Source organism: Musca autumnalis, unplaced genomic scaffold (assembly GCF_047663935.1).
Source record: "Musca autumnalis isolate F117 unplaced genomic scaffold, ASM4766393v1 scaffold_2, whole genome shotgun sequence".
NCBI lineage: Eukaryota > Metazoa > Arthropoda > Insecta > Diptera > Muscidae > Musca > Musca autumnalis.
The window spans coordinates 27,486,348-27,513,233 of record NW_027411755.1 but is presented as its reverse complement, the minus strand read 5'-3'; the positions used below and the strand labels follow the sequence as shown (position 1 = coordinate 27,513,233).

Here is a 26,886-nt window from a genome sequence, read left to right as displayed (position 1 = left end):
AGATCCTGTTAATGAAATTTACAGCTGTATTCACTTTTACTCTTCTGGGTAGTTTTGAATAGAAGTTTATTTATCGTCCGGAAGCTGTTGGCTTTTGGTACCAATCTAACTTAATTTCGTTGCCTTGTCTTAATATCATTGCGTCTAAATATTGTAGTTTGTTATGCTTTTATATTTCGTGTGTAAACTGAATGTTCTTGTCGAATGAATTGAACATGTTCAGGGTACTTTCGATTTCAGTTTTTTTAATTATGCAAAATATATCATCCACGTACTTAGTTAATAATCTCGGTTTCGTCGTCTGCTTTTTCATAGAAGTGTCCAATAATTCCTCCAATACTACGTCAGCAATAATCGGTGACGCTGGCGATCCCATTGGAAGTCCTTTTAGTGGTTTTATTTTGATGGGTACTATTGTATTATATAGAAAAAAATCTATTTCGAAGAAAATGAAGTTGTTCATCGACAGAGATAATTGTACAAATCTCGTTCCAATTAATTTGGCAAAATTTATCCTCTATAATTAAAATTTCTGTAGTCACGATATCATGTTTGGAAAAACAAAATGCCGGAATTTGATTATACAGTTGAACATTAGAGAGATTATTGACAAAGAACAAGTCGAGTAGAGTGCTTATGAAAGAAGAGAAGTTCCAAGTTCTTGCATATTATCTATTAACGACGAATCAACCAAAATATTTGAATTAAAATCTCCCATTAAAAGTACAACATTGTAACCCATCGTAACAGTTTGAAGGATCCTATGTGGGTGAGCTAGATCAATGGTATTATTGGGTCGTCAAGTGTTTTTAATATTCGGCTCTTATCAACTTGAGTTAGACCAAGCTGGCTACCTTCAATTGTCAGAGTCCCAAAGATATTGTAATCGTCATCGAGATGTCTCTACAATGCTATAGGTTTATAATAAGGGACCAAATACACTTCGCTGATATACTCCGTGCTCCATGGTTTTGAACAACTCCTCTAACTCTATTTATTGCTACGAATTTCTTGATTTTTTCTTAAAAAATTTCCAACAGAGTTGATTCAATTCCTTTCACTCCATACTAAGCCATTTTCTCAATTAGGATGTTATGAACTACTAGGTCAGCCTTCGACAAATCATAAAAAACACAGCGGTTAGACCACCAAAGTTTGCTTCCAAGTCTTCGCAGTTTAAATTGATCATATTCACAACAGCATCTGGGGTACAACAAACATTTCTACAACCAAACTGTATAGGATTCATCTGTTCAGAGACACATCTAGAAATTTTGAAAGTTGTTTATTGATTAATTTTTCAAATAGTTTATCTATAAGTGATGGCACAGTCATAGGTCTAAAATAAGGCGCCCAATGTTATGATCTACTAGGTGGAATGCCTTCGATAAATCATAAAAGTCCCCTCCTACGCCATAAACATTTCTGAAACCAAATTGCATAGGGTTCATCTGGGCAGGACCACCTCTAGAAATGTTGAAAGTTGTTTATGTATTAATTTTTCAAATAGTTTGACAGCACTTCCCTGCGGTAATCGGAGCTCCACGGTCCCAACTAACTTAATTTATTTCTTAATTAAATTTATTAATTTATTTCTTCGAATTGCTTCCTATTTCTTAACTAACTTTCCAAGAGAATTGATTCCTTTCCTTTCACTCCACAGCATACCGACTTTTCTATTGGGTTGTTATTCTCTCGACCTAGTAAATCGACACTACATCAAAACCTTCTCAGGATAAATTTATCATATTCACAACAGCATCTTGGATACCATAACGTTTTTTGAAACCAAATTGCATTAGGGTACATTTGGGACGTCACCTCCAGAAATGTTGAAAGTTGGTTATGTATTATTTATTCAAATTATTTGTCTATAAGTGACAGCAAAGCTATAGGTCTATAATAAGGGGCCCATAAACTTCCATGTAGTACTCCGTGCTTCAAGGTTCCAACATCTACTCAAACTCCATTTATTTCTACGAATTGCTTCCTAGTTCATCTACAACAGAATTGATTCAATTCTTTTCACTCCATAGTAAGCCAATTTCTCAATTAGGATGTTATGAACTACTAGGTCAAAAGCCTTCGGCAAATCATAAAAAAACTGTTCCTACACCACCAAAGTTTGTAACATAGCCTTCGCAGATTAAATTAGTCATATTCACAACAGCATTTTGGATACCATAACCTTTTCTGAAACCAAATTGCATAGGATTCATCTGGGCAGAGACACCTCTAGAAATGTTGAAAGTTGTTTATGTATTAATTTTTCAAATAGTTCCTTTATGAATGGCAGCAAAGTTATAGTCTCAAATCGGTAAATTCGCTTTTGAGATTATCTAGACAATTTTCAAATTTTAATATAAAAATTACAAAATTAAATAATTTTAATTTTGAAAAAAAAATTATTGGTTTACTTTACTCAAAAAACACTTACCAACATAACCAGCTCGAAGGGATGTTTGTATACCCTGACGGGAGATTGAAATTTTTGCACCATCTTGACGAGTGTGGGGGAATGTAATAGAATTCACACAATATAGGAATGTTATAATGTTGTTATAATTTTTTTCCAACAACAATGTTGATTTCAATTGATTTCCGCTATTCTATAGGAAATCTTTTACACATTTGCGCCTTTATACTACGCCAGGGTTTTTTGTTGTGTGGAGAATGGGAGTGAAGAATCAGCTTATAAACTTTAGTAAAGGCAACAACGACACAAATTCCCTTAGTCGTCTAACACAATCAATAATTCGAATCCTTGTGTGGTTAGGAGGTTTGTTGTTTTAACACAGGCAGACTCTAAGGCACTGGGCCAGGCAATATCCTCCATACATACAAGCAGCAATCCACCAAAGACGCGTTACGGACTCTTAGACACACATTTACACGGACACTCAAGCAAGCAAGAGGTTTTGTTTTGTAGGATTCTCACGCACGAAGTAGGGTTTCGAGTTGTACTGTATTGTTATTTTCTTTTAGTTGGGTTCTGTGTAGTTATGTTAGTTTGCTAGTAGTTGTTGTTATTATTTTTCTTTTTTCTGCTGCTTCTTCTACTTCTTCGTCTTGTGGCGTTTGCTAATGCTTCTTTAATACTCAGATACTTTTTTGTGTTCACTTTCTTTTTTTTTCTTCGCCTTCTATTACTGGTTCTTTTTCTTGGCCGTATAGCACAATTTGTTAATAATATTATATATTTTTTGTTTGTGGTTTTTAGCCCTATTGCCCCCTCCCCTCTTTCTTGGCAGCACAGCACAATTTAGAGTAGCACCCTGCAAATTGCTAAAATCACTTTTTATCTATTATTATTTTTTTTTTTTGTTTTCTTCTTTTAATTTTTGCTTAACAAATTGCCCATCATTATCTTTTTTATGTTTTTGTTTGATTGCCGGGGGTTTTCCTTTCACTACATACGATGATATCTGCAAAATATTTTATGTATTATTTTATTTCAACAATATCCGTTTGATGCTTTCTTTCTGTAGTCACTGATTTTCAAGCTAAAATTTGTTCACCGCTTAAATTTTTCGTACTTGTGTCCACCACCGAAGCAAAATAATAACTGCGCTCTTTTTCGTTTCGGGGTTTCAAACAAACTAAGTGAGCGAACTCTCACTGGCCCACTGTGTCATTGTCTCGTTGAGTACCAGTCACTTGGTAGAGAGAGCGTGTGAGTGATGACAATGTTTTGTTCTTCATACCCAGTAGAAATAATTGTCGTCATGGTTTTAAAATGAAAAACAAAATACGGAGATGAAATTTGACTGTTGTATGTTGCGAAAGCCAAGATTAAAGATATCAATGGAAGTGGGGTTACTTACCGAAGTTCAATTTGATTAAATCCACCTCACATAATTTTAGCTTTAGTTTTTCTTCTTCGTTCGGTGACAAGGTGAGAACTTGCGTAGTAAGTAGAGAAAGCTTAACTGAATTTTCTATCTAATTACAGTAATGGAGACATGAGTGCGGAAGACTGGAGCCTTATAGAAACCGGAGAATAGCAAATTGGAGAAGTTGACGTCTATGGGAAATATAGAAATAGCTTAAGAGCTTAATAGAATCGACCGATGTTCCTCTTCGTGATCATAAGGATTCCTGTCCACTGCCTTACCCGGGTTAAAAATACCAACAGTTATGGTGGAACAATAATACTCTCCGAATACTTATCGAACAATCCATCGAATGGCATTCGCCCTTATACCTAGTGTTCATTGACTTCACGAAAGCATTCGACTCTGCAAGACGCAGCACAATATGGAATACATTGCGAAATAATGGAGTCCCACAAAAAATAATGCACATAATCAAAGCAATGTATGAGAATGTATCACTCAAAGTTCGACACAACAATATATACAGCGATACATTCACCACAAACATAGGAGTGAAACAAGGTTGCCCCTGTAATGACCGAAGTCTGCAAGAGAAAGAGAGGAACTGCATGGGGATTTCAGCGCCATATTGAAGATTTGGAATTTGGAGACGATATATGTCTAATATCCCATAAACAGCGATATGCGAAGCAAAATCAATGACTTAACAGCCCTCTGCAAACGCATCGGCCTTGAAGTCAACACCCGCAAGACTAAAAATTCAATATAGATAATGTAGAAATTGACTTCGTTGAACAATTCTGTTATCTAGGATGTATTATATCAGCCCAAGGAGAAGTTGAGGACGATGTGAATTTTAAACTGGACAAAGCTAGAACGGCCTTTGGACAATTGTCTAAAATATGGAGATCTCCACAAACATCCATCCAAACCAAGTTACGTATATTCAATGCCTGCGTCAAAACAACATTATTGTATGGCAGCGAAACGTGGTTGACGTCAAACTCAATAATTCGGAAATTGCAAACACAAATAAACAAATTACTACTAATAATTTAGCGGATATTCTGGCCTAACACAATATCACATATTGAACTTTGGAGGAAGTCAAACAAAGTACCCATTGGCAAACAAATAATGAAAGAAAGTGGAGTTGGTTGGGCCACACTCTTCGTAAAACCCCCGACAGCATTGCAAGGTATGCTCTGGAATGGAATCCACAAGGCAACAGAAGACGTGGACGTCCCAAGAACACGTGGCGAAGAACGTTAACAACAGACATCGCAAAAATAAACCTGTCATATAACGAAATTAAAAATATTTGTAACGACAAAATAAAATGGAATGAACTTGTAGATACCCTATGTTCCCAAGTGGAATAAATAAAGGACAACAAATGGTGGAACAAAGGTCTTGGTGAATTGGCGAATTGAGGAAAATCACCAGAAGATTGTGTAGTGGGGCGCCATTAAAAAGTCTTGGGCCAGTTTCTGCGAGTCGATATAAGGAGTCAACGATGCAGTTAAGTTTCGAAGAATACCCCAAATCCATGGGCACCATTAAGGAATGGAACATGGACCGACTCTGGTCTCGAGACTCTAAGCTTAATAAATAAGGGATAGAGAGGGGGTCACTGATCTAACGATATCCAATCTAAATGACTCTGTCACCAGAAACTTTGAGGTATCTGATAAATGTTTCTTTTCGGATCATATGAAGATATTTTTGGAAATTTATTTTGCATCAGTTCCTGTGAGTCGAAAGATTTCGATGAGTACTCTCCAGGGAATCCAAATTCATTGGAAGCATCAAGAAATCGGATGATACGTAGACAGACTCGAGGATCATCGAGATAAATCTAGCGACTATATATCACCAGTCTTCACATTTGAAGATGTTGAGCTCGTTCTTGCAAGAAGAAATGACTGGAACCGAAGTAACCCTCATCTGAACGGTCTATCCTTCGATACATGACTCCAAGATTATAGGATGTACTTGTGCTGACGTCAACCGTGAAACTCTAGGTCTTGAACAATCATACAAGACATATCTGCAATCAGGAAGGCAGCAGAATTTATATTGTGTATATTCAAGTGGTACTTAACGTCATTAAATCATTTAACATAAAATCTGAATCCAGATCAACATTGAAAATCCAAACAAAAACTTTATATTTTGAGTACCAGAACGTTGCGACATTATGGATATATTTTTTTCCAAATTTATTTTGGGTCAATTTCTTTGAGTCGATAGATTTCGAAGAATAATCTCCAAGGACCCCAAATTCATTGGGAGCATTCAGAAATCAGATGGTGTGAGGGCAAACGCAGGTCTCGATACTCTAAGCCTCCTAGCGCGGACCCATTTCCCATGCTGCAAGAACTTTGTTACCCTTCTCACGAAGTGTGACGACTTCCAAATTCAAACTGCTGTGGATATTAATCTCTTTGGAAAGGTGGTAAGCAGAAAGAAGATAAAATAGGCACTCTACATATTCAAACCGTATAAATCTCCTGAATAGAATACTCATTCAAGAGATCTTCGCTATCAGGAAGGCAGCAGAATTGAAAAAAGGTTGGATGCTGAGATCTTTGAACCGATGCCTATCTTTGTGGATAGTCGAGCGGGACTTAACGCCATCAATTCCTTTAGCATAAAATCTGAGTACAGAACAGCATTAGAAACCCTAACAAATGCTTTCCGAATATGCTGGGATCCAGAACATTGCAGCATTATGGGAAAGGATAAGGGAAATGGACTCACAAGACATGAATCACAATCAACTTTTTCTCTTCTTCAACCGTTCTTTGAGTTGTCACACAATGAACCAAGGCGCAACGCGTCAAGAGGCACTTGGAGGACTTTATCAAGTACCAGAACAAATTCACCTATAAATTTGAGCAAATCAGCAATTAGGGTAATGACAGGGGCGCCTTCTATAGATTAAAAACCTCCTAAAATTGTCTTTTATACATAGTAGTCCTCCTGAAAGGGTCTTCTATATTTAGAAGACCTCCTAAAGGGGTATTCCATACTACGAAGAACTCCTAAAGGAGTCTTCCATTCAAAGATAGCCTCCTAAAGGGGGTTTCTATACATAGAAGGCCTCATAAAGTGTTCTTCTATATCTAGAAAGCTTCCGAAAGGGGTCTCCTATATCTAGAAAGATCCCTAAAAGGGGTCTTCTATATCTAGAAAGCCTCCTAAAGATGTCTTCCGTACATATAAGACCTCCTAATGGGGCATTCTTATCTTATATACCTTCTAAGGGGGTCTTCTATATCTAGAAGACCTTCTAAAGGGGTCTCCTATACATAAAAGACCTCCTAATGGAGTTTTCCATACATAGAATGCCTCCTAATGGGGTCTTCCATACATAGATGATCTCCCCAAGGGGTCTTCTAAACATAGAAAGCCTCCTAAACGGGGTTTCTATACATAAAAGACCACCTAAAGGGGTATTCCATACTTTGATGTCCTCCTAAAGGTGTCTTCCATACATAGAAAGCCCCCAAAAAAGGTCTTCTATATCTAGAAAACCTCCAAAAATGGTCTTCTATACGCAGAAGACCTCCTAAAGGGATCTCCTATGCATAGAAGACCTCTTCCACACATATTAGACCTCCTAATGGGGTTTTCCATACATAGCAGAACTCCTAAAGGGGTCTTCTATACATAGAAGACCTCCTAAAGGCGTCTTCTATACATAGAAGACCTCCTAAAGGCGTCTTCTATACATAGCAGATTCCCTAAAGGGGTCTTCTATACATAGAAGTCCTCCTAAAGGGGCCTTCTATACATACAAAACCTTCTACCGTTATCTTATATACCTGCTAAGGGAGTCTTTTATATCTAGAAGACCTTCTAAAGGGGTCTTCTATACATATAGGATCTCCTTATGGGGTTTTCCTTACATAGAACGCCTCCTAAAGGGGGGTTTCTATACATAGAAGACCACCTAAAGGGGTATTCCATAATTTGAAGTCCTCCTAAAAGAGTCTTCCATACATAGAAAGCCCCCAAAAAGAGGTCTTCTATATCTGGAAAACCTCCAAAAGTGGTCTTCTATACATAGAATGCCTCCTAAAGGGGTCTTCTATCCATAGAAGTCCTCCTAAAGGGGTCTTCCTTACATAGAAGACCTCCTAAAGGGATTTTCTATAAATAGAAGACTTCGTAATGGGGTATTCTATATATAGAAGACCTCCTAAAGGGGTTTTCTATACATAGAACACCTCCTAAAGGGGTCTTCTATACATAGAAGACTTCCTTAAGGGGTCTTCTATACATAGAAGACCTCCTAAAGGGGTCTTCTACATTCAAAAGACTTCCCAACTGAGTCGTCTATACTTAGACGCCTTAGGGGCGCCTTCTATAGATTAAAAACCTCCTAAAATTGTCTTTTATACATAGTAGTCCTCCTGAAAGGGTCTTCTATATTTAGAAGACCTCCTAAAGGGGTATTCCATACTACGAAGAACTCCTAAAGGAGTCTTCCATTCAAAGATAGCCTCCTAAAGGGGGTTTCTATACATAGAAGGCCTCATAAAGTGTTCTTCTATATCTAGAAAGCTTCCGAAAGGGGTCTCCTATATCTAGAAGGATCCCTAAAAGGGGTCTTCTATATCTAGAAAGCCTCCTAAAGATGTCTTCCGTACATATAAGACCTCCTAATGGGGCATTCTTATCTTATATACCTTCTAAGGGGGTCTTCTATATCTAGAAGACCTTCTAAAGGGGTCTCCTATACATAAAAGACCTCCTAATGGAGTTTTCCATACATAGAATGCCTCCTAATGGGGTCTTCCATACATAGATGATCTCCCCAAGGGGTCTTCTAAACATAGAAAGCCTCCTAAACGGGGTTTCTATACATAAAAGACCACCTAAAGGGGTATTCCATACTTTGAAGTCCTCCTAAAGGTGTCTTCCATACATAGAAAGCCCCCAAAAAAGGTCTTCTATATCTAGAAAACCTCCAAAAATGGTCTTCTATACGCAGAAGACCTCCTAAAGGGATCTCCTATGCATAGAAGACCTCTTCCACACATATTAGACCTCCTAATGGGGTTTTCCATACATAGCAGAACTCCTAAAGGGGTCTTCTATACATAGAAGACCTCCTAAAGGCGTCTTCTATACATAGAAGACCTCCTAAAGGCGTCTTCTATACATAGCAGAATCCCTAAAGGGGTCTTCTATACATAGAAGTCCTCCTAAAGGGGCCTTCTAAACATACAAAACCTTCTACCGTTATCTTATATACCTGCTAAGGGAGTCTTTTATATCTAGAAGACCTTCTAAAGGGGTCTTCTATACATATAGGATCTCCTTATGGGGTTTTCCTTACATAGAACGCCTCCTAAAGGGGGGTTTCTATACATAGAATACCACCTAAAGGGGTATTCCATAATTTGAAGTCCTCCTAAAAGAGTCTTCCATACATAGAAAGCCCCCAAAAAGAGGTCTTCTATATCTGGAAAACCTCCAAAAGTGGTCTTCTATACATAGAATGCCTCCTAAAGGGGTCTTCTATACATAGAAGTCCTCCTAAAGGGGTCTTCCTTACATAGAAGACCTCCTAAAGGGATTTTCTATAAATAGAAGACTTCGTAATGGGGTATTCTATATATAGAAGACCTCCTAAAGGGGTTTTCTATACATAGAACACCTCCTAAAGGGGTCTTCTATACATAGAAGACTTCCTTAAGGGGTCTTCTATACATAGAAGACCTCCTAAAGGGGTCTTCTACATTCAAAAGACTTCCCAACTGAGTCGTCTATACTTAGACTACCTCCTAAAGGGATCTTCCATCCATAGAAAGCCTCCTATGGGGGTTTCTTTACATAGAAGACTTCCTAAAGTGGGCTTCTATACTTAAAAGAACTCCTAAAGTGGTCTTCTATACACAGAAGGCCTCCCAAAGCGGTCTTCAAGAAGGAAAAGACCTCCAAAAGGAATCTTCTATACATAGAGTTATCTTCTATACTTAGAAGACCTCCCAGAGTTATCTTCTATGCTTAGATGACCTCCTAAAGGGGTCTTCTATTCATAGAAGACCTCCTAAAGGGTACTTTTATACATGGAAGATCTCCTAACGGGGTCTTCTGTGCATGGAAGGTCTCCTAAACGGGTATTCTATACATAGAAGGCTTCCTAAAGCCGTCTTCTATACTTAGATGACCTCCTAAAGGGGTCTTCTATACTTAGAAGACCTCCTAAAGTGGTCTTCTATACAGCGAGGACCTTTTAAAGAGGTCTTATGTACATCGTAAACCTCTTTAAGAGGTCTTATATACATGTCTGTAGTATTAGAGCTCTTAAAATGTTTGAAGAATTCAGAATCACTACTCACTTCTGGCAATGTCCACCTACCGAGTATTTGTGACAGAAGGTAGTACTTAGTCCCAATCCCCAATCTTCATAAGTCAAGTTTACTTGCGGCAAGTCTTTGTTTGGGAATGGAAGTGGAAAAATTATTCCTGCTGCAATTTTCAGGCAATTGTTTTTTATATTTTTCATAATTTTCAATGTTTTGAAAACGCAGGAGGAACGAATAATTGCGCAAGAAAAATTGCCGAATTTAATCTGGACATAGCATTCATTTTTTTCATTTTGGGGGTTATTGTGAACGAAAATTCCCCGTGAGTTTTGTCTTTTCGCCGTTTTAACTTAAGGGAGAAAGTGAAAAAAACTCACGCGAATTCAAAATAACCCCCTTTGTTTTGTTTACAAAATTGTCATTTCTGCCTCCACCTTCTAATCGTCAATGTGTGGTAGTGTATGCTGTGTTGACAATTTTTCCAACTGGGTTGCATTGTCATCTCATCAAAATGTTTTTTATCTTTTTTGGTTTGGTCTCTATTCTACTGGCCTTTGCTTCCGCTTCACAACAAAACAATGCGCAAAAGATAAGATACAAAAGAAAACATATAAACATCATTCATCCATCCATTCATCAGTTTGTATGTATGTCGAAATTTGTGCAGCATAATACATAAATACTATGAGAGAGGTCGACTTGAATGAGCAACGGAGAGCCATTAGCCAAAGTGAGAGTAGAGAACAATTACAAAAAGAAACGTCACAAAAATCTCTCATTTGTAAACAAGAAAATAAACGCCTACAATTAATACAATTAATGGTGGATAGATGAATTAGTGGATAGAGGGAGGATAGATACCAGACACTGACAGATACAAAATGTGAAAGTTGTGGGAATGAAGAATATTAGAAGATACTGTTTTGAGTACAGTGGCAAACAATATAATAGCACATTATTAAGAAGAAGAAAACAACAAAAGTCATTAGACAGGTGTTATTTGCTACCTACCAGAGAAACATTGACCTTCAAATACAAACGACAATAGGGTTTAGATAATTTCATTTTAATCGTTGGTTGTAAATGAGTATTGTTTACATAAACAAATTAAGAAACAACATAATATATATTTTTAAAATAAATATTAAAAATAAATAGCAACAATAATAAATTAATTTGTACAACTAAATTCAAATGGAAAATATTATCAGCATTAGTTTCGTTGACCTTATAATCTGCCATAGACAGCAATTCTGTAATCGAAAGGGATGTAATTGAAAACAAATGTAAAAATACCTATAGTAATTATTTATTTATTTATAGTTGTCTTATTAGGACGAAGGTTTATTATTTATAGAAGTTTTTAATTAATTGAATTAATCGAGCTAACATGACCTAAGGAGTTTTGTATTGCAAAAGTAAATTCTAGCAAAGTCCCACACGCCCAACCAACTTGCTACGATCGTTTCGCTGGTGGTTTAATTCAGTTCACGTTAGATGTTTTTAAAACTTAAGCCTTAAACCTTCTTAAAATAGACCAAAAGCTTTTGATATAATCACCTTACCTATATATACAGGTGTAGTTCGGATGGCCATGATTTGATTCGAATTTAAATCTTAAATACCCCACATGATCGTTGGTAATAACGGTGAAATATTGCAGGGGTCTCTCGGGTTGATTGTGAAAACGATATTTGCCCAAAGAAAATTCATGTAAATCTCCATAGATTGCCTGTGGGAACAATGAGGTACAAAAAAGTATATTATTAATATTTATCATGAGTTATCGATGGGGCATCGGTCCTACACATGGCGCAATAAGAAAATTAACTGCGAAAATACATTAAGGTGAATGAAATCACATATAAAGGTAAACAATTCACAGTAATGTATTATTGTGAATACATTTTGACTTGATGGAACACCTTAAAATTGCACCATGGGCTGATCGTTAATTTAAACCACGAAAAGGGAATAAATATTTGATATGTTTTGCGTTACGCGTTAACATAAGAGCAACAAAAACATTGCAAAAATATCGAAGGTAACACTAGAGAAATTCCGTGAAAAAGTAGTTTTTAATTGGGAGTTCCACAATCGACTTCCACACTAAAGTAAAATTATGAAATTGCAATATTGGAGAATTCGATCTAAGTACGCCTAATTAAACACACTTTTTTTAACGAAACCTCTCTAGTCTGACCTTCGACTATAACAGCTTGAACTTATAAATAATTGGCATGTTAGGATTTAAACGCGAAACTTGATACAGCATTCGAACATTTATTCTTTTTAAATGGTTTGATTTCAACTTTAGTACGGGAATTGAAGACATACTCACAATAATTTCAAAATCTTTGGGAGCCGAACTAGTCTCTCCGGTGGGAGATTGATACTTGGGTATATGCTCTATCAAAATTTGATCTAAAATAATCTAAAGAGGAAACCACATTAAAGAGTTTACGAATAGTTTGCCTCTGGCCACATCTCTCACCTCCTGCGCCAATTGTATTGTCACTTCTGCCCGATCATGGTGAAAGGCAAAACAATTTCCCGGTTTCATAGAAGATCTTAATATGTTTACAGGGGGATTACATGAAAAATCCATACCCAACCATGATTTTAGAAAATTTGTAGAGCAAATTGGTTCAGCTTGAATGTGGAGAATGTTGGCGCCCAATTCTTCTGAAGCAAAATTAACACGTTCCAATACATTAACTACGGCGGATGATGCTTCCACTTTTTGGGGACTTTCTTCCGGCTGTTGTTTCATTTCCATTGTTCCTCCGCCCATTTTGAGCATTTTCTTTAAATTAAACAAATCATCCCATATGCCGGATAGACGTTTCTTTAACATTGTATCTACCATGTCGGAGAGGTAGTGTGGTGATTCTTGACTATTTATGGTATGGCGGAGAACTAAATGCTATGGAATAAAATTTATGTGAAGAACCTTATTGAATTTTGGGTCACACTAAACTGTTGTCTTACTGCAATTTCATCAACTTCTTCCCGCAAACGTTTCAATTCTTTGGCATTTTGAATATTATTTGAAATCAGCGTATAAACAAAAACACTGATCAGCAGTGTGGTAATTATATAACAAACACAAATTCGAAAACGATTTATTTCAATCATAATGCAGATATATTTTTGTAATTATTCTTTTTTGTTCGACATTCTGAAAATTGTTGATAGAATAGAATGCCAAAATTTAATTAATTCTAGAGTTCCCAATCTTTGGGTATGTCTGTATATTTTTTTTTGGAAATTTTGGGCCATTCCTATAAGTTATGAAAAAAGAAAGGGTGCTTCTATATAGCACCCATAGCACCTTTCTGCAAGAAAGGGTGTTTCTTTTTAGCACCTTTCTGAAAAATGGTGCTTCTATATAGCACCTTTCTAAAGGAACGGGTGTTTTGTAGCAACTTTCTGAAGGAAAGGGTGTTTCTATAGCACCTTTCAGAAACACATGGTGCTTCAATAGCAACTTTCTGAAAGAAAAGGCGCTTCTATAGCACCTTTCTGCAAGAAAGGGTGCTTCTATAGCACCTTTTAAAAGAAAGCGTGCTTTTATAGCACCCTTCTCAAAGAAATGGTGCTTCTATAGCACATTTCTGAAAGAAAGGGTCCTTCTATAGCACCTTTCTCAAAGAAAGGGTCCTTCTATAGCACCTTTCTTAAAGAAAGGGTTCTTCTATAGCACCTTTCTGAAAGAAAGGGGGCTTCTATAGCACCTTTCTAAAAGAAAGGGCTTCTAAAGCACCTTTCTGAAAGAAAGCGTGCTTCTGTAGCACCTTTCTTAAAGAAAGGGTTCTTCTATAGCACCTTTCTGAAAGAAAGGGGGCTTCTATAGCACCTTTCCGAAAGAAAGGGTGATTCTATAGCACCTTTCTAAAAGAAAGGGTGATTCTATAGCACCTTTCTAAAAGAAAGGGGCTTCTATAGCACCTTACTGAAAGAAAGCGTGCTTCTATAGCACCTTTCTTAAAGAAAGCGTGCTTCTATAGCACCTTTCTTAAAGAAAGGATGCTTCTATAGCACCTTTCTAACAGAAAGGGTCCATCTATATCACCTTTCTGACAGAAAGTATGCTTCTATAGCACCTTTCTAAAAGAAAGGGTCCTTCTATAGCACATTTCTAACAGAAAGGATGCTTCTATAGCACCTTTCTGAAAGAAAGGGTCCTTCTATAGCACCTTTCTGAAAGAAAGGGTGCTTCTACAGCACCTTTCTGAAAGAAAGGTCGCTTCTATAGCACCTTTCAGAAACAAATGGTGTTTCTATAGCACCTTTCAGAAACAAATGGTGCTTCAATAGCACCTTTCTGATAGAAAGGGTTCTTTAATATCACCTTTCTGAAACAAAGGGTGCTCCAATAGCACCTTTCTGCAAGAAAGGGTGCTTCGTACGAAAACGTAAAGGCGATTTTGGCTCAGTCACTGGTGGACTACGGTTTTTACAAATTTTACGACTAATATTAGGTCTGTCTGGTTACTTTCCCAGCAAGAGCTTTCTCAGAGAGTAAGGAGTTTTTATTCTCTTTTGCAAGAAAATTGTAAAATGTAAACAGACACCAGCAAAAACCAGCAAGCAATCAGCTGACTTGCCAAAACGGAACAATTTGTCCGCCAATAAAGGAAGCATAAATGTTGTATTTTATTAAAAATAAAAAAGAAAATGACCGAAAAAATAAATTTTTTATTTTGCAGCTTGGTTCTCCAAAAAAAAAAAAAAAAAACATTTGACTTGTGAATTTCCACAATAAAATTGTTTTCAATTTGCACAAACATAAATCAACGAAATATTAAAAACATGTGATTGATAGTTTTCAGGAAGAAGAAGAGTTACAAGTTCTTGCTAGAAGACATTTGTCCAGCAAGAGGTGTGAAGGGGGTGAAACTCTGTACACAAATTTTCATAGTCTGGCATAAGACTAAGGGGTCGATTATGGATAGCAACTCAACTGTAGTTGCGTTGCCAGAAGAGAAAATCATGCAATTAAAATGAGCAAAACGACGAACATTTTTGTCAAATTCAATCAATATCAGTGTTTTGAACCTTCAGCTATCATTTAATTGTAAAAAAGTATAAATTGTAATGTGGAAATAGAAAATTCTATTACTAAACTTGCTGTGGGAAACGCAACTGGAGTTGGGTTGCTATCCATAATCGACCCCTAAGATGCTATAAAATAAAATAATGTTTTTGATCATATAAAAATGCATACTACGACTATGGCAGTGACAACCCCGAGATGGATCAACCCACATTGTGAAAGGTATTAAGTGAAGTTCTGGAGTTAATCATGGTAGAACAAGAAAAGGTAGCAGCAATACCCAGCTGACTGAACTGGGCTGTAGTGTTAGTGTCAAATTCCATACGACATTTTATATATTTATTTCTATGTTCGATGTATATTAGGGACATATATTTTTTGAAGAAAAAAATTATTCATCTGAAATAAAAACAATTTCCCATAAAGACTCCTTCATATCATTGACATGTAACCTCCTCCAGGTCCGAACGACATGTCGCACACTAAAACACCACTTATAGAGGCGGTACAACATTTGTCAATATGTGTGGTATTTTGTTAAACTTGAAAATAATAAAGCCCTAATAAACATGTGCTTCTTGTTTTCAAAAACAAAAGATTGAAACAGCTTCTCTTTTTTCATAGAATTACGAGCGACCCCAAACATTTTTGCAAGAATTCTACTTCCTGCGTGATATTGTGCATTTAGTGGAATGATATGGAAACATTCAAACTGAAAATCTAACGAGTTTTCATTTATGTTTTTCAAAATATTCAATCAAATGTGAAAAATTATTAGTTTTTTAAATTCCAATAATTTATAGACATTTCCTTATTTTGTTTACATTTATATTTGACACTAACGTTCCAAACAAAAACAAATTCCTTTGTGGTTGTTGTTCGAGTTGTATTTGTTGTAGTATTAACTTTACCTTGTATTTGTTCTACCATGGGAGTTAATAGAGGAAAAACTGTGTAAAATTCGGACTGTTTCCAAATTAACAGAAGAGGAAAAGCGTCAAAATAAAAACTATTTTAATTCAAAAACAAATTTCCCGGGGGTTGGGACCAAAGGAAGATGTTCGCCATTTATATCTGAATAGACCACAACTATTTTATTGTTTTGCAAAATCCTTCCACACCTTATCAAAAGTGGCTTTAGTTTCGCCAAAAAGTCTGACTCCACGAAATACGTTTGTGTGGGCTTCCATTTTTTCAACCAGCATTTCAAATTGCTGTTTTGTAGTAATTTTCACCATTATAAGTACTGAAACATCAAAAAACGTATATAAAATTAAATAAATTCACTTAAAATAATTGAAAATGTTACTTACATTTCAATTTCTCGTTTTTATTCATTTGTAAAAATGCACGGCGACAGCTCATTTGTTGTAGCCGGAAAATTAACGTTATGCCGACAAAATTTGACGTCGTCAGGCAAATATTGCCATACGTAATGTAAAAATTGCATCTGGCAACGCGAAACGACTCGTGTCGCAATACAGAATCGACCCATTATTTGTTCACATTTATTTTATATTCCTTCAGTTAACAACTCCCATCTCTTGTAAACTCATTGCACTCGAATTCTGCTGTTTGTGGATGCTTCGTTTTTCTTTCATACTAGAATTTTAATTATTATTATTTTTCTTTATTCTCTAAATGGGGGTTATCATGAATGATATTTCCCCGTGAGTTTCGTCTTTCCGCCATTGCAACTTAAGGGAGAAAGTGAAAAGGAGGAAAAGGGGAATTGCCGTTCATGATAACCCCCAATATTATCTTGTTCCAGAACTAAAAAGTTTTTAAAATTTTTACGACTTTTAGGCCCATACCTATATACCTCCGTATACCCAGGGCGTGTGTGGTGAAAAAAGTAGAACACATGTATTCTTATGAGAACTACCGAAATACGTTAGCGTATACTGTTTGTAAGTTGAACAAATTCAACTATGACAGAACGTTTTGTATACATGTATGTGTGTGTTTGAATTGTGAAGACAAAAGCCCAACAAACCCTGAAATCCAATTAATTGCAAAGGAAAATTATTCATTGGTCTGTTCCTTTACTTCAAAAAATGGTAACAGTGGCAAAAAATGGAAAAAGTGGTGGACTGGTCTCATATAAATTGTATGCTTGTTAAAGTAAAGGAACGCTTTGCAGGTTAAAAATGGTAAGAAATGGTAACCTCAGGCAGGTAAAGGAACAAAGCTTATTTTACGAATGAAAACATTTAAATAAGGTTTGGTCGCGGATTTGGTGTTTTAAATGTGATTTTGTATTAAACGTATTTGGGTAATACGGACGCTCAGAGAGCGTTGTTGTGGTAAAAAGGTGAAATATTTGTGTACGTCCCGTCGTTATTTAGGTTTAGCAGTTACACATTTTACCGGAAAATCCGGTCCCGTACACAAAAAAGATGTAAAATGTTCACTTCTCTTTAAACAAAAATTTACTCGACAAATTTGAGCGTGTAAAAAAACAGTAAGATGGTGGACTTTGACATTCGTTCCAGTTTTTTCCATTTTCCGTTCCCGTACATTTTGAGCAATGTTATATGTGTATCTCATTTTTCGCAGCTCAAAAAGTTGTTGTTTTTAAACGTTGAAAACAACAAGTCTTTGATTAAGATGGTCTTACTTTAAACATAACAAAACTGCCAAAGTGAATCTACTGAATTAAAAAAGTACGGAAACACACATATTTTATATCTTTTTAATTAACAACCCCCCTCTCCGTAATACTCATTGAACTTGAATACAACACTGTATGCCCCGGTGAAACAGCACCCTTCTCAAAGAAATGGTGCTTCTATAGCACATTTCTGAAAGAAAGGGTCCTTCTATAGCACCTTTCTCAAAGAAAGGGTCCTTCTATAGCACCTTTCTTAAAGAAAGGGTTCTTCTATAGCACCTTTCTGAAAGAAAGGGGGCTTCTATAGCACCTTTCTAAAAGAAAGGGCTTCTAAAGCACCTTTCTGAAAGAAAGCGTGCTTCTGTAGCACCTTTCTTAAAGAAAGGGTTCTTCTATAGCACCTTTCTGAAAGAAAGGGGGCTTCTATAGCACCTTTCCGAAAGAAAGGGTGATTCTATAGCACCTTTCTAAAAGAAAGGGTGATTCTATAGCACCTTTCTAAAAGAAAGGGGCTTCTATAGCACCTTACTGAAAGAAAGCGTGCTTCTATAGCACCTTTCTTAAAGAAAGCGTGCTTCTATAGCACCTTTCTTAAAGAAAGGATGCTTCTATAGCACCTTTCTAACAGAAAGGGTCCATCTATATCACCTTTCTGACAGAAAGTATGCTTCTATAGCACCTTTCTAAAAGAAAGGGTCCTTCTATAGCACATTTCTAACAGAAAGGATGCTTCTATAGCACCTTTCTGAAAGAAAGGGTCCTTCTATAGCACCTTTCTGAAAGAAAGGGTGCTTCTACAGCACCTTTCTGAAAGAAAGGTCGCTTCTATAGCACCTTTCAGAAACAAATGGTGTTTCTATAGCACCTTTCAGAAACAAATGGTGCTTCAATAGCACCTTTCTGATAGAAAGGGTTCTTTAATATCACCTTTCTGAAACAAAGGGTGCTCCAATAGCACCTTTCTGCAAGAAAGGGTGCTTCGTACGAAAACGTAAAGGCGATTTTGGCTCAGTCACTGGTGGACTACGGTTTTTACAAATTTTACGACTAATATTAGGTCTGTCTGGTTACTTTCCCAGCAAGAGCTTTCTCAGAGAGTAAGGAGTTTTTATTCTCTTTTGCAAGAAAATTGTAAAATGTAAACAGACACCAGCAAAAACCAGCAAGCAATCAGCTGACTTGCCAAAACGGAACAATTTGTCCGCCAATAAAGGAAGCATAAATGTTGTATTTTATTAAAAATAAAAAAGAAAATGACCGAAAAAATAAATTTTTTATTTTGCAGCTTGGTTCTCCAAAAAAAAAAAAAAAAAACATTTGACTTGTGAATTTCCACAATAAAATTGTTTTCAATTTGCACAAACATAAATCAACGAAATATTAAAAACATGTGATTGATAGTTTTCAGGAAGAAGAAGAGTTACAAGTTCTTGCTAGAAGACATTTGTCCAGCAAGAGGTGTGAAGGGGGTGAAACTCTGTACACAAATTTTCATAGTCTGGCATAAGACTAAGGGGTCGATTATGGATAGCAACTCAACTGTAGTTGCGTTGCCAGAAGAGAAAATCATGCAATTAAAATGAGCAAAACGACGAACATTTTTGTCAAATTCAATCAATATCAGTGTTTTGAACCTTCAGCTATCATTTAATTGTAAAAAAGTATAAATTGTAATGTGGAAATAGAAAATTCTATTACTAAACTTGCTGTGGGAAACGCAACTGGAGTTGGGTTGCTATCCATAATCGACCCCTAAGATGCTATAAAATAAAATAATGTTTTTGATCATATAAAAATGCATACTACGACTATGGCAGTGACAACCCCGAGATGGATCAACCCACATTGTGAAAGGTATTAAGTGAAGTTCTGGAGTTAATCATGGTAGAACAAGAAAAGGTAGCAGCAATACCCAGCTGACTGAACTGGGCTGTAGTGTTAGTGTCAAATTCCATACGACATTTTATATATTTATTTCTATGTTCGATGTATATTAGGGACATATATTTTTTGAAGAAAAAAATTATTCATCTGAAATAAAAACAATTTCCCATAAAGACTCCTTCATATCATTGACATGTAACCTCCTCCAGGTCCGAACGACATGTCGCACACTAAAACACCACTTATAGAGGCGGTACAACATTTGTCAATATGTGTGGTATTTTGTTAAACTTGAAAATAATAAAGCCCTAATAAACATGTGCTTCTTGTTTTCAAAAACAAAAGATTGAAACAGCTTCTCTTTTTTCATAGAATTACGAGCGACCCCAAACATTTTTGCAAGAATTCTACTTCCTGCGTGATATTGTGCATTTAGTGGAATGATATGGAAACATTCAAACTGAAAATCTAACGAGTTTTCATTTATGTTTTTCAAAATATTCAATCAAATGTGAAAAATTATTAGTTTTTTAAATTCCAATAATTTATAGACATTTCCTTATTTTGTTTACATTTATATTTGACACTAACGTTCCAAACAAAAACAAATTCCTTTGTGGTTGTTGTTCGAGTTGTATTTGTTGTAGTATTAACTTTACCTTGTATTTGTTCTACCATGGGAGTTAATAGAGGAAAAACTGTGTAAAATTCGGACTGTTTCCAAATTAACAGAAGAGGAAAAGCGTCAAAATAAAAACTATTTTAATTCAAAAACAAATTTCCCGGGGGTTGGGACCAAAGGAAGATGTTCGCCATTTATATCTGAATAGACCACAACTATTTTATTGTTTTGCAAAATCCTTCCACACCTTATCAAAAGTGGCTTTAGTTTCGCCAAAAAGTCTGACTCCACGAAATACGTTTGTGTGGGCTTCCATTTTTTCAACCAGCATTTCAAATTGCTGTTTTGTAGTAATTTTCACCATTATAAGTACTGAAACATCAAAAAACGTATATAAAATTAAATAAATTCACTTAAAATAATTGAAAATGTTACTTACATTTCAATTTCTCGTTTTTATTCATTTGTAAAAATGCACGGCGACAGCTCATTTGTTGTAGCCGGAAAATTAACGTTATGCCGACAAAATTTGACGTCGTCAGGCAAATATTGCCATACGTAATGTAAAAATTGCATCTGGCAACGCGAAACGACTCGTGTCGCAATACAGAATCGACCCATTATTTGTTCACATTTATTTTATATTCCTTCAGTTAACAACTCCCATCTCTTGTAAACTCATTGCACTCGAATTCTGCTGTTTGTGGATGCTTCGTTTTTCTTTCATACTAGAATTTTAATTATTATTATTTTTCTTTATTCTCTAAATGGGGGTTATCATGAATGATATTTCCCCGTGAGTTTCGTCTTTCCGCCATTGCAACTTAAGGGAGAAAGTGAAAAGGAGGAAAAGGGGAATTGCCGTTCATGATAACCCCCAATATTATCTTGTTCCAGAACTAAAAAGTTTTTAAAATTTTTACGACTTTTAGGCCCATACCTATATACCTCCGTATACCCAGGGCGTGTGTGGTGAAAAAAGTAGAACACATGTATTCTTATGAGAACTACCGAAATACGTTAGCGTATACTGTTTGTAAGTTGAACAAATTCAACTATGACAGAACGTTTTGTATACATGTATGTGTGTGTTTGAATTGTGAAGACAAAAGCCCAACAAACCCTGAAATCCAATTAATTGCAAAGGAAAATTATTCATTGGTCTGTTCCTTTACTTCAAAAAATGGTAACAGTGGCAAAAAATGGAAAAAGTGGTGGACTGGTCTCATATAAATTGTATGCTTGTTAAAGTAAAGGAACGCTTTGCAGGTTAAAAATGGTAAGAAATGGTAACCTCAGGCAGGTAAAGGAACAAAGCTTATTTTACGAATGAAAACATTTAAATAAGGTTTGGTCGCGGATTTGGTGTTTTAAATGTGATTTTGTATTAAACGTATTTGGGTAATACGGACGCTCAGAGAGCGTTGTTGTGGTAAAAAGGTGAAATATTTGTGTACGTCCCGTCGTTATTTAGGTTTAGCAGTTACACATTTTACCGGAAAATCCGGTCCCGTACACAAAAAAGATGTAAAATGTTCACTTCTCTTTAAACAAAAATTTACTCGACAAATTTGAGCGTGTAAAAAAACAGTAAGATGGTGGACTTTGACATTCGTTCCAGTTTTTTCCATTTTCCGTTCCCGTACATTTTGAGCAATGTTATATGTGTATCTCATTTTTCGCAGCTCAAAAAGTTGTTGTTTTTAAACGTTGAAAACAACAAGTCTTTGATTAAGATGGTCTTACTTTAAACATAACAAAACTGCCAAAGTGAATCTACTGAATTAAAAAAGTACGGAAACACACATATTTTATATCTTTTTAATTAACAACCCCCCTCTCCGTAATACTCATTGAACTTGAATACAACACTGTATGCCCCGGTGAAACAGCTGTTTACCCAATGCTTCTTCTTGTTGGCAATTTGACAATTCATGAGAAGGAGGAAGATTTACGTGCATTGCTTGCTTTAGGAAAAAAAATAAAAATAAAACTTATAAATTCCTATTATTATTGTATTTAGAATATTAAATGAATTAAGTTTTTTTGTTTATTAATTAATTAAGATAACATAACAAACATCAAAAACAAAAGCCAAACAATAAAAAGCCGTACCAAGTGAATCAAGTGAAAGCTACAATAAAACGAAAATTGTAAACGGCAGCATTTTGAGTTAGTGAGTAGTGAGTGACACCGCACGGATAAGACTCAACGCCACCCCCATAACAAATCGAGCTTTGTAAACAAATTCCAAGTAGAGTGTCTAGGAGATTTAGTGTTCCCCATTAACGAGAAAGTGGAGTCCGAGAATTATAAGACTGCAGCAGCGGCAGTGGCGTAAAAGTTCCCTAGAAGAAAATGCCTTGTTGGTATTATGACAAGAGCGAGCTGCGTGACACTCCTTCAATACGCGATGGCATTCCATTGGAAACGGAGCGACGTTATCGCAAAGAAGGCGCCCGTTTTATTATGACCTGTGGTACCCAAATGGGTTTGGGTCACAACACCATGGCCACGGGTGTGGTATATTTTCATCGTTTCTATATGTTCCAGTCATTTAAACAGTTTCCACGTTATGTGACAGCATGTTGTTGCCTGCTACTGGCCGGCAAAGTGGAGGAGACACCAAAGAAATGTCGAGATATAATCTTAATAGCACGACAATTATTGTCGGATAATCATTTCTATTCATTTGGTAAAGAACCCAAAGAGGTGAGTGAGTGTTGGCCACATTTATTAGTGTTCACAGACTAATAATTTGTATTCTCTTTCCAGGAAGTCATAACCTTGGAACGCATTTTATTGCAAACCATTAAATTCGATTTGCAAGTAGAACATCCCTATTCATTTTTACTCCGCTATGCCAAATGTTTTAAGGGCGATCAACAAAAGCTGCAAAAAATGGTACAAATGGCCTGGAATTTTGTCAACGATTCACTGAGTACAGTTGTGTGTCTGCAATGGGAGCCGGAAATTATTGCGGTGGCATTAATCTATTTAGCCAGTAAATTAAGTAAATTTACTGTAACCGATTGGATTGGTAGACAACCACATCACACAAGATGGTGGGATATGTTTGTTTCCGATGTTACCATGGACATTTTGGAAGATATATGCCATCAGGTATTGGATTTGTATCAAACCAATTCAAAGGAGACCACAGAAAGCAATAGTCCACCTCAAAAACCACCAAGTAGGGCGGATAGTCCTACACCCATGAAATCATCTCTACCACTAGCAAATCACTCCGGTTCACCGGCGGGTAAGACGAAATCACATGGTGCCCCACCATCATCAGGCGGCGCGGCAAATTCGGCAGCGTCCACTGTTAATGATATAAATAATGCACAAAATATTAAACCCATACCGACCATTGCCTCTAGCATACCAACTGTACCTCCTGCCTCTATTGATCATCATGCGGCAGTGCCACCACTACATGGTGTGGCCGCCGGAGCAGCAGCATCTTCTGGTTATCATCATCCCCCGCATCATCATCCTCACCATCATCATGCCGCGGCTGCCTCTTCCCATCATATGTACACTGCCATGCCACCCATGGCTGGACATCATCCAATGCATGCCATGTATGCCCAGGGTGCACCAATGCCGCCACCACCAACAGCGGGTTATCCACAGCATCCGACTGTACCAAGTGTGGCCGGACCAAATGCTGCTGCGGGCGTAATACCACCACTACCACCTCCACCCCAACCTATGGTACCATATTGTGCCCCCTCGTCATATGGTGGACCACCCCACTATGCCAGTGCACCACCTATGCCCCCAGCCGCCAATGCTGGTGGAGGAGCGCCACCTCCTCCTCCCGGTGTTGATATACAACCTCCGCTAACATCTAGCAGAGGTGGTGGTTACTATCAGCCTGGCAGTTATCCAAGTCGGCAACGTTATTAAAACTCAATGGAAAATATGGAAATATTAAGGCTGTTTTAGACTGCTCCTCCGCCGACTAACCCAAACCCCCACACACACGCGCGTTAATGATAATATCGATGACGACGATGATGATGATGTTGTGAGGTATGGAAGAATTTGTTGTAATTATTTTTTATTATTATTATTTTGTAATTTTTTCTTTTCCTTGTAACAAAAACCCCGAAAAAATATAGCAAAGACAATTTATTTCAAATATAGGAAACATAAAGGAATGAAACAAAAAACCAACAAAAAATATCAATATTAATTTAAGAGAATTTAGTTTTTTATATAATATAAAGAAAAGAAAACGAAAGTTATTTAAACCAACAACAACAAAAACAAAACTGTAATAAAGAATCATTAAATATTTTTCAAAAAATATTCAAATCGAAAAAAAAAGAAACACAAAAGAACAAATTAAAACAAAAAAGACAAAATTGCAAGTGGTTTTATTTGTGTTTGTATAGAAAATAGTTTTTTAATTTTTAAGAATAAAGGTTACAAAAAAAATAATGATCATTATGTTGAACAAAATTGTGTAGTGTTGTGCAAAAGTTATTCGAAAGCAAAGTGGAAGGAGAATCAACCAGTTCACAAGGGGCTTTCTAATGGGGATTTTTAAAAGGTTAAAGGAAGAGGCTCCAATCAAGGATTTTTCAAGAAATTTCCTTGAACTTGAAGTTCTTGACCTTTTTCATGAGTAACAACAATTACGAAAGCGTTTGTAGACCTCTACAATCTACGGGTTTCAAGGACTTTCAAAATTCTGTAGAGCTAAGGATGTTTACGAGTTTTTGGAGCAATTTCAGAAGGTTTATAAGAGAAAATCAGACACAAAATTTGATGTTTTTCATGTTTACGTTGGTATATGAGTAATATTTGGTAAGCAAGTTTTTGAAAGAATTTCCAATGATTTTTAGGTAGCCTTCTTACGTGAGTTTCTGAGGAAAAGCCTGAATGTAGATTTTCTTCGAAAGTATTTTAAAGCCCCCTGAATGTCGTGAATTTGAAAAAATAATAATAGACTTTCGAAAGACCTTGAAAGTTTTAGAAGCTTTTTTAATGGTGTTTAAAAATGAAATTAAAATTTTAGAATCCTTCGAAAGACTTTGAAATATGCGGGTTTAAATTAATCCCAGAAGCCCTTTAAAAGACCATCAAACATGGAAATTTGGGTGCTTTTAATGCACTTTAAAAAGTGGAGTTTCCGAGGAGTTTTTTGTCGCCTCTCTAATAATTTTCAAATATGGAATTTTAACAGAATTCTAAAAATCAGTTCAAATACCGTTAAACTTGGAATCTACAGAAATTTGAGAAGATTTTTTTTGGAATTTCTTCCTTCAATGTAGTAGTTTAAAATGAATTTAAGGGGTAATTAAGAAAAAAAAAATGATCATAGTATAACTAGGATGGCGCTCAAATTGAAACCACATATAGGAAGATTCAAAAAATAACGGCAAATAATAGTGTAAGGTGGCGATGATTTGCGGAAGCCCTATGTTCCCAAGAGGAGTAACAAGCAAAAAGAGGCATTAACCGGGTATGTTCTGGGACACACTTCACCTCTCACTTCACGCCTCAAGCATTTTGTTCACCCAATTTACGCTTATTTTTCGAGTATTTTATCGATGGACTAGGGTGTACTCTTCTTTTTAAATACCCTAATGAATCTTAGCCCCAAGGATAAAATACTAGAGGCGTGAAGTGAGAGGTGAAGTGTGTCTCAGAACATACCCGTATATTTGAATTCTAAGGCATCCTCAAAGGCATTTTAAAAGCCTATACAAATATATTCAAACGTTGAGTTTTAATAGCCTTTAAGAAGTATGGGAAATTAATGGATAAGATATTCCTATGTTGCATTTAGAAGCGATGTGGCATTTTAAATTACAATGATCAACCCTATTCGGAAGCAGTTGAAACGACCTAATATCTCTAATAGCTGAATTAAAAACACCCTCAAAATTCTCTTGTTTGGGGTACCCCGTAATAAGGGGCCACGAGGATTTTAGGAAAATTATCTCAGGAAGAATTAACTTGAAAATAAAATAAAAAAATCCACCAGTTGATAAAATAAATTTAACAAAATCCACGGTATAAAAAAATATTTTAAAAAAATCTCTAGCTAAATTTTCCTATAGGCAAAAAAATTAAAAAAAACACGAGTTGAAACAAATTAAAAAAAATTCCACGAGTTTATATTTTTTTAAAACCACGATTTGAAAAAATAAATTTTAAAACATCCACGAGTTAAAAAAAATAACTTTAAAAAGGTTTCCACGAGTTGAAAAAATAATTAAAAAAAAAAAAAAAATCATGAGTTGAAAAGGTAATTTTTAAAAAATCCGCCATGTAAAAATAATTTTATAATATCCACGAGTTGAAAAAATAATTAAAAAAAATCACGAGCTGAAAAAATAATTTTTAAGAAATCCACGTGAGTTTTTTAAAATAGTCTGGCTTAATCCCATTGTGGTTGTTTTAAACTTTAATACGTGTTAAAAAAATTAAAAAAAATCCACGGGTTTAAAAATTTAATTAAATAAAAAATCATGAGTTAAAAAATAATTTTCAAAAAAATCCACGATTTAAAAAAAAATTATTTAAAA

At 35.9% G+C, this 26,886-nt stretch overlaps 3 protein-coding genes across 5 annotated transcripts in view; 1 reads left to right on the top strand and 2 right to left on the bottom strand.

Moving 5' to 3' along the window:
• The window catches only part of retm (real-time), a 66,290-nt gene extending 62,719 nt beyond the window's left edge, over window positions 1-3,571 (bottom strand). The window contains exon 1 of one of the 2 annotated variants that reach the window (XM_073967369.1): window positions 2,438-3,571. In XM_073967369.1, coding sequence (XP_073823470.1) covers window positions 2,438-2,500 — 63 coding nt within the window. In that variant the 5' untranslated portion in view covers window positions 2,501-3,571. The remainder of the gene's footprint in view (window positions 1-2,437) is intronic. The other variant, XM_073967368.1, reaches the window with a different exon arrangement.
• A 7,772-nt stretch (window positions 3,572-11,343) lies between these two features.
• On the bottom strand, window positions 11,344-13,623 carry spag4 (sperm-associated antigen 4). Its single transcript, XM_073965528.1, has 5 exons — window positions 13,151-13,623; window positions 12,654-13,085; window positions 12,501-12,593; window positions 11,725-11,891; window positions 11,344-11,412 (listed from the first exon to the last, which is right to left on the bottom strand). The coding sequence occupies exons 1-5, from the start codon at window positions 13,295-13,297 to the stop codon at window positions 11,388-11,390; spliced, it is 864 nt and encodes a 287-aa protein (XP_073821629.1). The 5' UTR covers window positions 13,298-13,623; the 3' UTR covers window positions 11,344-11,387.
• An 8,627-nt stretch (window positions 13,624-22,250) lies between these two features.
• Window positions 22,251-24,714, top strand: CycK (cyclin K). Of its 2 annotated transcripts, XR_012410198.1 has the most exons (3): window positions 22,251-23,050; window positions 23,114-24,379; window positions 24,469-24,714. XR_012410198.1 is itself a non-coding variant. In XM_073967366.1 (2 exons), exons 1-2 carry the CDS (start codon window positions 22,697-22,699, stop codon window positions 24,251-24,253), a joined length of 1,494 nt encoding a protein of 497 aa, XP_073823467.1. In that variant the 5' UTR covers window positions 22,251-22,696; the 3' UTR covers window positions 24,254-24,714. The 2 variants fall into 2 exon arrangements, 1 of the variants encoding a protein (XP_073823467.1); XM_073967366.1 differs by having other exon boundaries at window positions 23,114-24,714.
• Window positions 24,715-26,886: the final 2,172 nt, after the last annotated feature.

Bases quoted from the DNA above. Each gene is read 5' to 3' on its own strand.
- spag4 (XM_073965528.1), bottom strand. From the start codon at position 13,297: ATGATTGAAATAAATCGTTTTCGAATTTGTGTTTGTTATATAATTACC. The intron at 13,086-13,150 runs GTAAGACAACAG...TTTATTCCATAG, and splicing joins AAGAAGTTGATGAAATTGCA to CATTTAGTTCTCCGCCATAC. The intron at 11,413-11,724 runs GTAAGGTGATTA...TTTCGATTACAG, and splicing joins AACTACACCTGTATATATAG to AATTGCTGTCTATGGCAGAT.
- CycK (XM_073967366.1), top strand. From the start codon at position 22,697: ATGCCTTGTTGGTATTATGACAAGAGCGAGCTGCGTGACACTCCTTCA. The intron at 23,051-23,113 runs GTGAGTGAGTGT...TTCTCTTTCCAG, and splicing joins TTGGTAAAGAACCCAAAGAG to GAAGTCATAACCTTGGAACG.